This window comes from Zootoca vivipara, chromosome 9, assembly GCF_965207765.1.
Source record: "Zootoca vivipara chromosome 9, rZooViv2.hap1.1, whole genome shotgun sequence".
Lineage (NCBI taxonomy): Eukaryota > Metazoa > Chordata > Lepidosauria > Squamata > Lacertidae > Zootoca > Zootoca vivipara.
The window spans coordinates 66,746,346-66,759,366 of record NC_142592.1 but is presented as its reverse complement, the minus strand read 5'-3'; the positions used below and the strand labels follow the sequence as shown (position 1 = coordinate 66,759,366).

The following is a 13,021-nucleotide window of genomic DNA, read 5'->3' as shown; positions in this document are numbered from 1 at the left end:
TAAATTAAGACGGAAAGTAAAGGACTTTCGTCGCACCTGCGCACCCCACTGCCAATCCATGCTTCACAGAGTCTTTTCTCCACCCTCATATCGCTGTCCTTTTCTGACAGCAGGATGACGACTGACTGACCATCTCACAACCTCCAGTTCCTGGCTCCCAGCTCACTCCTCAAGGGACATGTTGAGGAAACAGCCCTAATCCACACACTGATTCTGCACTACCCCCCACCCCCACCTCCTGCCAAAAGACCCGAATCCCTCAAGTGCAGACATAAGAACATAAGTGCCTGCTGGGTCAGGCCAATGGAGGCCCATCTAGTCCAGCGTCCTGTTCTCACAGTGGCCAGCCAGAGGCCTGGGGCAAACCCACAAGTAGGATTCAAGCACAAGAGCCACTCTCCTCTTCCTGTGGTTTCCACCGAGACTGGTGTTCAGAAACATTGCTGACCCCAAATGTGGCAGCAGAGTCAAGTCAACGTGGCTAGTAGTCACTGATAGCCCTCTTTCTCCATGAATTTGTCTATTTTTCCTTGGAAGCCATCTAGCTTGGTGACCGTTGCTGCCTCCTGCAGGAGGGAGTTCCGTAGTTTAACTCTGCACTGTGTGAAGAAGGGCTTTCTCTAATTTGTCCTGATTCTTCCAAAATCAATGCATGTCCACGGGTTCTAAGGTAAAGGTAAAGGACCCCCTGGACGGTTAAGTCCAGTCAAAGGTGACTATGGGGTTGCGGCACTCATCTCGCTTTCAGGCCAAGGGAGCCAGCGTTTGTCCGCAGACAGCTTTCCAGGTCATGTGGCCAGCAGGACTAAACTGCTTCTGGTGAAAAGGGGCACTGTGATGGAAACCAGAGCGCATGGAAACACCATTTACCTTCCCTCCGGAGCGGTACCCATTTATCTACTTGCACTTGACTTGCTTTTGAACTGCTAGGGGGGCAGGAGCTGGGACCCAACAACAGGAGCTCCCCCCGTCACAGGGATTCGAACCACCGACCTTCCGATCGGCAAGCCCAAGGGGTTCAGTGGTTTAGACCACAGCTCCACCCGCGTCCTTGAGTTCTAGTGCTATTTAATACAGGAATTGAAACGGGAAGAGAGATTGTGTATTCATAGTTAAATAGTTGTTCTCATTCCTGAAGAAGAAACCCCATTTGCCAAATTCCCCCCTTCTGCACAAACAGAAGGTATGTGTTCCCCATTTCCTTTTCGGTTCTGGTCAACCTACCCTTTAAAAGACCTCCAGAGGAAATGCATTAATAACAACAACAACAACAACAACAACAACAACAATAATAATATTTATACCCCACCCATCTGGCCGGGTTCCCCCAGCCACTCTGGGCGGCTTCCTACAAAATACTAAAATACAGAAATCCAACAAACATTAAAAGCTTTCCTAAACATGCCTTCTAAAGGTCTGGTAATTGTGGTTCTCTTTGACCTCTGGTGGGAGGACATTCCACAGGGCGGGTGCCACTACCGAGAAGGCCCTCTGCCTGGTTCCCTGTAACTTGGCTTCTCGTAGCAAGGGAACCACCAGAAGGTTCTCGGCGCTGGATCTCAGTGCAAGGCGAAGAACTAGATGCTGATCAAGGGGAAAAAAACCTCACCCCACTTTCCTGTGGCACGGCAACCACTTGCTGGGACCCAGAGCAAAGGGTTTCTATGAGCTCCCTAAGGATCAGCGGGAGATCGTCAAAGGTGCTGGCGTAGAACAGGTTGTTCAAGTTCCGATGCAACAAGACTCTTTTCAGTTCTTCCGGATCTGCCCCTGAAATGCCCACAGCGATCACACGGATCCCTGGAGTGGGAGGAAATATTATGATGAGTCGCGGGGGGTAGCCTGAGCCACACTTGTCATTCCTGGATGCAGCCTGGATTCAATTGCTGGGATAGCCAGGCCAGCCTGGTAATGGTTACAGGTAAGTGTGGGTCATTCAGGGAACAAGGGGAGTGGGGCTCTTTGCTGGGGTGGTGGTGGCAAGAGTGAGCCAGAAGCTGGAAGAAAGAAGCAGGCTGGGCAGCTAAGAGACAGAGTCATGCCTGATTTCTACTGGAATCCAAGGCTGTTCCTATAGGAGAAGCAGGACGTTATTGGGGTGTTAAAGCTGCAGAGCTTTATCCCATGGACATCATAGGCTCAGGTGGTAAAAAGGTAAAGGTAAAGGGACCCCGGACAGTTAAGCTCAGCCGCAAACGACTCTGGGGTTGCGGCACTCATCTCGCTTTACTGGCCGAGGGAGCCGACATTTGTCCGCAGACAGTTTTTCCGGGTCATGTGGCCAGCATGACTAAGCCGCTTCTGGCGAAACCGGAGCAGCGCATGGAAACGCCATTTACCTTCCCGTCGGAGCGGTACCTGTTTATCTACTTGCTCTTTTTGGCGTGCTTTCGAACTGCTAGGTTGGCAGGAGCTGGGACCGAGCAACGGGAGCTCACCGCGTCACAGGGATTCGAACCGCCAAGCTTCCAATTGGCAAGCCCTAGGCTCAGTGGTTTAGACCACAGCGCCACCCGCGTCCCAGGCTCAGGTGGTATATATGTGTAAAGAAGCCCTATATCATAGAGACACCACGGTCTTTGCTTTGCCTCATTCTGAAGGAAACACAATCCCTGGGTAAGCACCGGGAACCCCTGGAATGCCGCACTGCTTGCTGGTTGGGGTGACTTGCGACAAAACTTTTTGAATTGTCACTAAGGGATTTGTCCACCTTAAGTGTACACATTACGAAACCTCCTTGAAGCACCCACGGACGAAGTATAGGGAACTTTTATTGACCGTGGGATCACCAGAAACAGTAGCTCAGTAACAGAGCAACCCCTTTGCATGCTAAAAGTTCAGTATAACCAGGCAAAGCTTGTAAGAGTTTCAAAGTTTGTTCAATAACATCAAGCTTTCAAAATACTTTTTTTAAAAAAGTGTAGGTTTCATTTTTCTCGTCCTTTTTTTAAAAAAATAAAAAATATTGTAGATCAGTCCTGCACCAGGGTTTCCCAAACTTGGGTCTCCAGCTATTTTTGGACTACAACTCCCATCACCCCTAGCTAGGAGGCTCAGTGGCCGGGGATGATGGGAAATGTAGTTCCCAAACAGCTGGAGACATATGTTTGGGAAACCCTGGTCTACACTGACTGGCAATGGCTCTCTAGGGTTTCAGGCACGGGACATTCCCAGCCTTACCTGAAGATGACGGGGACCAAATTTAGGGCCGTCTGCATGCCAAGCAGATGCTCGAGATCTCCACGCACTGAGCTAAGGCGCTTCATCTTCCAGCTGGGGAAGACTTCACTTATAGGTATCCCAGAGTCCAGATAGTCTCAGATCCACAGATTTACCTATAAGGTGGGCCACTTTGGCTGGGGGCAGAACATCGTCCTGAGATGGCCCATCCGTCAGCAACACCAGGGTGCGGGACACAGAGGGTCTCATCCCCTTGAAGGCTTGGAATATCTCTTTCAAGACGTAGCCGATGGCCCTACCTGTGAGAAAGCATAGAAACGGGGCAGAGAGTATTACAGTGACATGGCGTCAAGGATATATCCCTGTCTGTGGGGACTTGCGAGGGTGCAAGAACGGGTGCAGATTCTCTGAAGCCACGTTTAGTTTTTTAGAGGAAGGGAAAGGAAACAAGTTTCTAGACAACATAATTCTCTAAGAGATGCGCCAAATCCCAATTTATTTTACTGTTTGGAAGCAAGAGAAGGCCAAAGCCTCCCCGGGTTTGTTTTTAAACTGAAGAAACAATGTCTAAACTTCGCATGGCATTTTGAAAGACGCTTTGCAGGCACTAACAACCAGCTGATTGGAAGTGCCTGCAAAGCCCCTTTTGGCTGAGCCACATTTTTACCTGGCCCACATCAGATATGAGGGCAGTTATAGGGCCGGCGGGTGTGGCCAAAATGGCTTGGTGGGACGGTTTAGGCCCGAGGTCCCCTGTTGGTGATGTAATGCTCAGGAGCAGAAGAGCGGGAAGAAAGGGCTACGTAACCCTTTCCCTTTTTCCTACTCAAAACTGACTTTCCCAAAGGAGGAAGATACCAGCTCACTAAATATGTTCCCCTCCAAGGAGAAAAAACAGTTCAGAGAGGGCAATTTTGAACTGACCATTGGTGGTAGGAGAAGGGGTCAAGGAACCTCTCCAATCAATTTTTGTTTTTCCTCTGGAAATAGAGGCTACCTGGAGTAGTGACCTTGTGCCCTTGGAGTGAAAGTTCCTTCCAGGGGTCAGCAAGCTTTCCCTCAGATCTTGTGGGGGGCGGACTATATATTTTTTTGGGGGGGGATGCCCCACAAATAACCCAAGAGATGCATTTTAAATAAAAGCACACATTCTACTCATATAAAAACACCAGGAAGGCCCCACCGTGCGTTTTAAATAAAAGGACACATTCTACTCATGTAAAAACATTCTGATTCCTGGACTGTCTGCAGGCCGGATTTAGAAGGTGATTGGGCCAGATCCAGCCCCCGGGCCTTAGTTTGCCTACCCATGCTTTAGCTCTTCCAGGGATGTATGTATTTTAATTAACCTGTGCTTTTGCGTTCATCGTAACTCATTTGAACTTTCAGGAAGTCATCAATTCAACCAGTTAACGTATTAGTATTAATCATAGCTGCCAAGTACCCCGTTTTCCCTGGGAAACCCCCGTTTTTACTTACCTTTTCCCGGTGGTCTCCCGTATCACTTCGTCTCCCGTTTTTCTCCGTTATTTTCTCCTGCCGGCGGCCATTGATTATCTTTCCGATTTGCCCTTCTATGGGCACCATTTTTGGTGCCCATAGATGGGCGGAGCGACACCGGAAGTTGCGTTGACGCACTTCCTGACATGCGTACAAGCGACTTTCGAAGCTGCCGACGGCCATTTTTGGTGCCCATAGACGGGCAAAGCGACACCGTAAGTTACGTCGACGCAACGTCCGGTGTCACACGGCTGCCGGTCCCGGATTCTGCAATCCGGGACTTGGTAGGTAAGGTACTAATTTGTATGACAGCATTCACAGATCTCAGGGCAGTTTACAACATAAATGTACAAAATAATTTTTTTAACAAAGGAAACACTGAACGATGCAATACTCGCCGGTTTTTGTGTTTCCGCCAGCATAGCGGAGTCTCTTGAGAGCTTTCAAAACGCCGTTCCGGTCCCTATAACGGTTAAAGTGGAATTCCGTCCTGGGTTCCTCACTGTACTGGGCTACAGCAATCTAGCATGAGAAGGCGAAAGAAGCACCCGAGATTAGCCAGAAAAGGAGCAGAAGGAAAAACCATTCTGATTGCGAGCATTCTCATTTCGCCAGCAGAGCCAGCCAAGGTCAACTAAGCTGCGGTTCCTAAAATTGCCCCTACAATTGCTCATCCCAGCAACTAACAGAGCAACCCCCCCCCCAAAAAAAACCCAAGCAGACAGGAGGGCAGGGCAGGATTCACAGCCCCATTGCTCATGCCAACTGGGGTGGAAGAGGGGCAGGCAAAAGCCTGCTCGGGTCTATGGCAGCCTGCAGGTGGTGGAGCGACTGAGCCCAGATGAAGGGGGCTAAATCAAGCCATTTCCTGCCTCCACATTCCAGAGCTTCGCATGGGCTGCCACTACCAGGAAGCCCACTTATAGTCCTTCCGCACCCTGTATTTTTGGCGGGACCTCCGTGCGGACAGAGTGGTGCTTGTGTGACTTCACAGGTGGAGGCCAGCGGAGATCTCTTGGGCTCAACAGAGGGAGGTGTCAGCCCCTTCCCACTCAACCAACCCATAGAACCCACAGATCCTTCCATCCCTAGTCTCAGAAAAAGGAGACGATGGGCAGGGGCATTCCGGGGGGGCGGGACGTCTCGCTCCGGGTACCATTCCAAAGGGGGGTGACAAAATGCTGACCCCCCGATCGGTGGCAACCCCTAGGGTGCACGGCGCTCGTCACACGCACCCCGGAACGTGCACCACGTCCACACAGGTGGCACGCCCCCGGGATGCAAGCCAGGCCCCCGGGTGTGGCAGCACACCTCTTGAGATACGCGCCATGGCTCCTTAGACATGCGCCACTCTGGTTGCTTTGCCTCTGATGATGGTGAGCCCCCGCTGTGTAAATGGCCAGAGGCATTATGTCTCTGGATATCATATAATCTGAACTTCAGGAAGGCAGAATTCTGCTATGCTCATGCTGAGGTTGCAGATTTCCACACGGCCATCTGGTCGGCCGCAGGATGGTGGATTGATGGGCCACTGGCCTGATCCAGCAGGCTTGTTGTATGTTCTTAGTGACCTGTGCAAACATCTGCGTCACAGAAGCTTTTACCTGTGTACCTTCAGGCCCAATTTTGGGGAAATAAGAGACGATGCGGAAGAGGAAGTCCTTTATTTTGGCAAAATTGCTTTGGCCGATGCTCGACGATTCATCCACCAGAAAGGCAATGTCTGCTTTGGATTTGCTGCAGACTAGGAGTGAGAAAGGAAGGCAGTGGCCTCCATCAGTCACAGACCATGTCCATATAATAATAATAATTATAATAATTATAATAAATTTTTATTTATACCCCGCCCTCCCCAGTCAAAACCCGGCTCAGGGCGGCTCACACCAATAAATTTACAATAAAACATAAAAAGCAATTAATTAAAATACAGATTAAAATACAGTATTAAAATTTAAAATGCAGCCTGATTTTAAGTAGTCCATAAATCCAAGCCATGAGGGAGGAAAACACAGGGGTCAGACTAAGTCCAACCCAAAGGCCAGGCGGAACAGCTCTTGCAGGCCCTGCGGAAAGATGACAAATCCCGCAGGTCCCTGGTCTCCTGTGAAAGAGCGTTCCACCAAGTTAGGGCCAATACTGAAAAGGCCCTGTCCCCCCTCCCTGCCCCATTTTTAAAAATGTAGTAACCATGCTCTGGAGACGATTGGGGAAGTGAGTTAGTGACCTCATGGTTCCTAGCCAATCTGAGCTATGCGTGTAAGTTTCTGCTGTTTCTGGCCACTGAGTTTCTCAGTGGCCAGAGCTTATACACCTGATCAAAGCATGGCCAGGACCATTCACACTGGGATCACTATGGATGCCTGGACACACCCTTTAGGAAAATAGAAGGACATTTTTTTGTGGTGGCCCCATCATTATTAATGGCCTTCCTAGAGCTCAAATCCACAGTCCTTCATTGAAATGCTTCCAGGTATTTCTTTTACAACCATGCAAGGTCTCGCTAGTATGAATTTTGACTGATTCTCACGTTTGTTTATTTTATTTGTTGGATTTTTTGAATAGTCAAGTTACTTTAGAGCCGGTCTAATGTAAATAGTGTCTGTTTAAGAGAAACAGGTGCCGGTGTTTCTGTTAATTGCTCACAGGCGTGGGCTCTGCTTCTTGTATATAAGGCTCTGCAGAAAGCCTTCTGTCTCTTAGTTAGATCTTTCAGTTTGATTCATCTCTTAGTAGATCACTCTCTCAGTTGTTCTCAGTTTAAGAGATTCCTTAGTTGAATCTTAGTATGAGAGTTGCTTAGTTATAATGCTAGTTTGCTGTTAATTCTTGGGTAGTTTAATGGGAGGTTTGTGGGAGGTTTTGAATGTGGGTAGATAACATTGCTAAGAGAGAAAGCATTTATCTTTAGTTTAAAGTCTCTTTAGATTCAGTTTGTTTTTCAGTTAAAGAAACCCAACCGTTTGTATTTTCATCTGCATACTTTTACAAGTGTGCAGCTAGTAAGGGGTTTCATATAAGGGAAATAATACCCTACGCTCTTGGTGGTGTTTTCTTAGCCAGGTCAACTTCTGACTGCGTATACTCTGTGTGAAGCGTACTTTAAAGGGCCGCTGGAAACTGGGATATATGATTTAGATTAAGCAAGTTTCAACACCCAGTTATCTCCTATATTATTCTTATTATATCTATTATTTTCCAATATTATTATCTTCATAAGCCTCCTGGGGTGAACTTGAAGATGGGCCGTTCATTCATTGTTAACATAAATTAAGAAGCAGTTCAGAGTCTCAAGCTCACCTGGGCCAGGGGTGGGAGCTGGCGGCGCTGTTGCCTTAGGGATCCTCGCTGTGTGTGCGGAGGTGATTCTTGGCCTGAGAGAGGTGGCTGCTGGAGGAGTGGGTTGTCTTGAACTCAATGGCAGGAATCTAGTTGTAATAGGTTTTGCAGATGGAACCATTGGAAGGGGAATGGAGAGGTTCCCACGAGATCCTGCTGCAAACAAACAATGCCAAAAGGAAATGTAAGGAGTAGCATTTTGGAATGAAACACTTCTGAGTGCAAGGAAGGGATCATATTTTGGAATGCTCCACTAAGTAAAAAGTGAGAGGGGGCTCTTTCTGCTTGCTTTCCCCTCTGGCCCTGTTCACATGAAGAGGAACTGAAACTCCACAACTCCCAGAGAGATGGGTGTTCAATGCCTTGAGGTTCAGACAACGATGTCCTTGAAAAGAAACTGTCAAACATACAAGCGAGCCTCCTTCATGCCATCTTCAAATATCTCAAGGGAACAAGCTTGTTTTTCTCCTGCTCTGGAGGGTAGGACTCGAACTAATGGCTTCAAGTTTTACAAGAAAGGGCATTCCGACTAGAAGTACGGAAAAACTTTCTGACAGGAAGAGTGGAACGGTCTCCTCCTGGAGGTTGTGAACTCTCCTTCCTTGGAGAGGTTTTTTAAGCAGAGGTTGGGGGCCATCTGCCAGGGATGCTTTAGCTCAGGCATCCCCAAACTTGGCCCTCCAGCTGTTCTGAGACTACAACTCCCATTATCCCTGACCACTGGGCCTGTTAGCTAGGGATGATGGGAGTTGTAGTCCCAAAAGATCTGGAGTGCCAAGTTTGGGGGTGCCTCTTTAGCTGATATTCCTGTATTGGAGGGGTTTGACCTAGATGACCCTTGTCCCTTCCAACTTTACACTTCTATGATTCTATGCCATTTAGTTTAGGTCACCCATAGCTCAGTCGTGGGGCACCTGCTTTGCAACCAGAAGGCCCCACATTGAGTTCTTGCTTGTGGGTTTCCCATGGGCTTCTGTTTGGCCACTGTGAGAACAGGATGCGGGACTAGATGGGCCATTGGCCTGATCCAGCAGGCCTCTTCATATGCGTTTATGTTCAGCCTCTGTCATCTCCAGCTGAAGGGTTGAAAGGCAGGGGGAGGCAGTGACTTGCCCATCATCTCTAGCTAGCAGGACCAGTGGTTAGGGATGGTGGGAATTGTAGTCCCAAAACAGCTAGAGACCCACATTTGGGAAACCCTGTTATAGAGAGACACAAGGCAATTTATAGAGCAGTTAGCTCAGCTCTTGCACAATTTGCTGTGTGGCATAATAATAATAATAATAAATAATAAATAATAAATAATAAATAATAAATAATTAATGATAAATAATTAATAATTAATAATTAATAATTAATAATTAATAATTAATAATTAATAATTAATAATTAATAATTAATAATTTATTATTTATTATTTATTATTTATTATTTATTATTTATTATTTATTATTTATTATTTATACCCCGCCAATCGGGGCGGCTTCCAACAGAAATATTAAAATACACTAATTTCTTAAAGATTAAAAGCTTCCCTAAACAGGGCTGCCTTCAGATGTCCTCTAAAAGTCTGGTAGTTATTTTTCTTTTGGACATCTGGTGGGAGGGCGTTCCACAGGGCGGGTGCCACTACCGAGAAGGCCCTCTGTCTGGTTTCCTGTAACTTGGCTTCTCGCAGCGAGGGAACTGCCAGAAGGCACTCGGAACTGGACCTCAGTGTCCGGGCAGAATGACGGGGGTGGAGACGCTCCTTCAGGTATACTGGACCGAGGCCGTTTAGGGCTTTAAAGGTCAGCACCAACACTTTGAATTGTGCTCGGAAACGTGCTGGGAGCCAATGCAGGTCTTTCAAGACCAGTGTTATGTGGTCTCGGAGCTGCTCCCAGTCACCAGTCTAGATGCCGCATTCTGGATTAGTTGTAGTTTCCGGGTCACCTTCAAAGGTAGCCCCACGTAGAGCGCATTGCAGTAGTCCAAGCGGGAGATAAGTAGAGCATGCACCACTCTGGCTAGACAGTCCGCGGGCAGGTAGGGTCTCAGCCTGCGTACCAGATGGAGCTGATAAACAGCTGCCCTGGATACAGAATTGACCTGCGCCCCCATGGACAGCTGTGAGTCCAGAATGACTCCCAGGCTGCGCACCTGGTCCTTCAGGGGCACAGTTACCCCATTCAGGACCAGGGAGTCCCCCACACCTGCCCGCCTCCTGTCCCCCACAAACAGTACTTCTGTCTTGTCAGGATTCAACCTCAATCTGTTAGCTGCCATCCAACCTCCAACCGCCTCCAGACACTCACACAGGACCTTCACCATCTTCACTGGTTCTGATTTGAAAGAGAGGTAGAGCTGGGTATCATCCGCATACTGATGAACACCCAGCCCAAACCCCCTGATGATCTCTCCCAGCAGCTGCATGTAGATGTTAAAAAGCATGGGGGAGAGGACAGAACCCTGAGGCACCCCACAAGTGAGAGCCCAGGGGTCTGAACACTCATCCACCACCACCACTTTTTGAACACGGCCCAGGAGGAAGGAGCGGAACCACTGTACGACAGTGGCAGCTAGCCAAGAATGTTTACTACCTTAGCCACGGCAAAATAATTCACTGCCACAGCTCAGCAATGTTCCCTTTCGAACCGTGCAGTTACCGGTGCCTTGAGTAAGGGTGACTACTCTTCCATCGGAAGTTCCAAACACAGCACAAATCCCGATGGTGTACTGGGTGTCAGGCAGCAAGTTTTCCAGACGGTAAGCAAGCACTCCGCTGTCTAGGAGATGGCTCTGAGCAGTGTCTTTCTCTGAAACAGAAATACCAACGGCCAAGTTTGCTTTCCTCCTTGCAAAACAGCTGGTGTGGTGTAGTGGTTAAGAGCGGTAGACTGGTAATCTGGTGAACTGGGTTCGCTTCCCCGCTCCTCCACATGCAGCTGCTGGGTGACCTTGGGCTAGTCACACTTCTCTGAAGTCTCTCAGCCCCACTCACCTCACAGAGTGTTTGTTGTGGGGGAGGAAGGGAAAGGAGATTGTTAGCAGCTTTGAGACTCCTTAGGGTAGTGATAAAGCGGGATATCAAATCCAAACGTTTACTATTCATACGTATCCATGGCCCTTTCCCAGAGCTTACAATCTGAGGCTCTAGCTACATGTGATTCTGAATTCTGTGATTGGGTTGTGGCGGGTTTTTAAATCCCCCAAAAGCCCTGGCAAACTGTGAATCACAGTAGAGGAAAAGCACATGGAGGGATTTTCCTTAACCTTTTCCCCATCCCCAGCCTCTTCTCAGCTCAAAATCATCTTCCCTTAAGCTTGGCAGGTGAAAGATGCCAAAGTTTTATGGTGTGCCAATCGCCATAAAACATGACAAACTTGATTGATCAGGCCTGGCACACTTCCGAAGCGCAGAAAAGATGTGGGGTCCATGATGCTCCTCCCATGTGTCCCACCCTGGGTGATAAAAGCAGAGTGGGAAAGGCACATTTGAGCTAGAAAATGACATAACAAATTATTTTGCTCAAGATGTGGCCTGCTTAGGGATGCATGGGGTTTCGGAAACAAGCAAGCATATAGTTTTGGGCTTCAGATCGTATGGAATGCGTGCTTTTATTATTATTAAAATAATTTCAGTAGTAGAAAATAAAGTGAGGAAGGAAAAAAAGAGGGAAAAGAAAAGTGGAGCAAATATAATAAGAAAGATATAATAGGATATAATGACTATAATCTGTTACGTTTCCATACATTATTATATATATAGGAACAATAATATTGTCCTAATACATATATGATTATTAATAATAGCATATCTTCGGCAGAAACTAATTCCAAATGTCAGTATATTTATCCGAACAAAGTCTATGTCTATAAGTTCATATGTTGCGAGGGTTAACATGTCATCAATCAATTGATTAAAGGAGATCATATCTTTCTTCTTCCAATTCATCAATACAGTCGTACCTCAGAAGTCGAATGGAATCCGTTTCGGAAGTCTGTTCGACTTCCAAAACATTTGGAAACCAAGATTATTATATTTATTTATTTATTTATTTATTTATACCCCGCCCATCTGGCTGGGTTTTCCCCGCCACTCTGGGCGGCTTCCAACAAATAGCAAAATACATTAAAATATCACAGATTAAAAACTTCCCTAAACAGGGCTGCCTTTAGGTGTTTTCTAAATGTCAGGTAGTTGTTTATCTCCTTGACCTCCGATGGGAGAGTGTTCCACAGGGCGGGCACCACTACCAAAAAGGCCCTCTGTCTGTTTCCCTGTAGCTTTGCTTCTCGCAGTGAGGGAACCGCCAGAAGGCCCTCGGCGCTGGATCTCACTGTCCGGGCTAAACGATGGGGGTGGAGACGCTCCTTCAGGTATACTGGACCGAGGCCGTTTAGGGCTTTAAATGTCAGCACCAATACTTTGAATTGTGCTCGGAAACGTACTGGGAGCCAATGTAGGTCTCTTAGGACCGGTGTTATGTGGTCTCGGCGGCCACTCCCAGTCACCAGTCTAGTTGCCACATTCTGGATTAATAGCAGTTTCCGGGTCACCTTCAAAGATAGCCCTACGTAGAGCGCTCCTGCAGCCCATCAGAAGCCGCGTCAGACGTTTGGGTTCCAAAGAGCGTTCGCAAACCAGAACACTCACTTCCAGGTTTGCGGCGTTCGGGAGCCAAAACATTCAACTGGCAAGGCATTTGGGATCCCAGGTACGATTGTACTAGTCTTTCGGAATGTGTGCTTAAACTCTGATAACATCTCTTGCTTGTCTGCGTGGAAGACCTAGAGGGGTGGGTGAGGGTGCAGAAAGTAGCCTACTGAACAAATATAAATTTTACATTTGTTGCCCTGCTGTCATGTGGCCCCTGGAAGGTCACCCAGAAAGGAATGTGGCCCTCAGACTACAAAAGGTTTCCCATTCCTGAACTAAGTTATGCCATACGGTCACACTTTGCACGAACAGTATTAGACTTTTTGTTACAGAGGGTATTTTACGTGGACCAATGCCAGGGAC

At 47.7% G+C, this 13,021-nt stretch overlaps 1 protein-coding gene across 1 annotated transcript in view; it reads right to left on the bottom strand.

Moving 5' to 3' along the window:
* LOC118091532 (uncharacterized) overlaps positions 1-13,021 on the bottom strand; it is a 183,929-nt gene that overhangs the window by 120,063 nt on the left and 50,845 nt on the right. Inside the window, exons 16-21 of the mRNA XM_088651913.1 lie at positions 10,665-10,814; positions 7,978-8,169; positions 6,285-6,424; positions 5,079-5,202; positions 3,336-3,479; positions 1,610-1,800 (exon numbers count right to left, since the gene is read on the bottom strand). Coding sequence (XP_088508039.1) covers positions 1,610-1,800; positions 3,336-3,479; positions 5,079-5,202; positions 6,285-6,424; positions 7,978-8,169; positions 10,665-10,814 — 941 coding nt within the window. The remainder of the gene's footprint in view (positions 1-1,609; positions 1,801-3,335; positions 3,480-5,078; positions 5,203-6,284; positions 6,425-7,977; positions 8,170-10,664; positions 10,815-13,021) is intronic.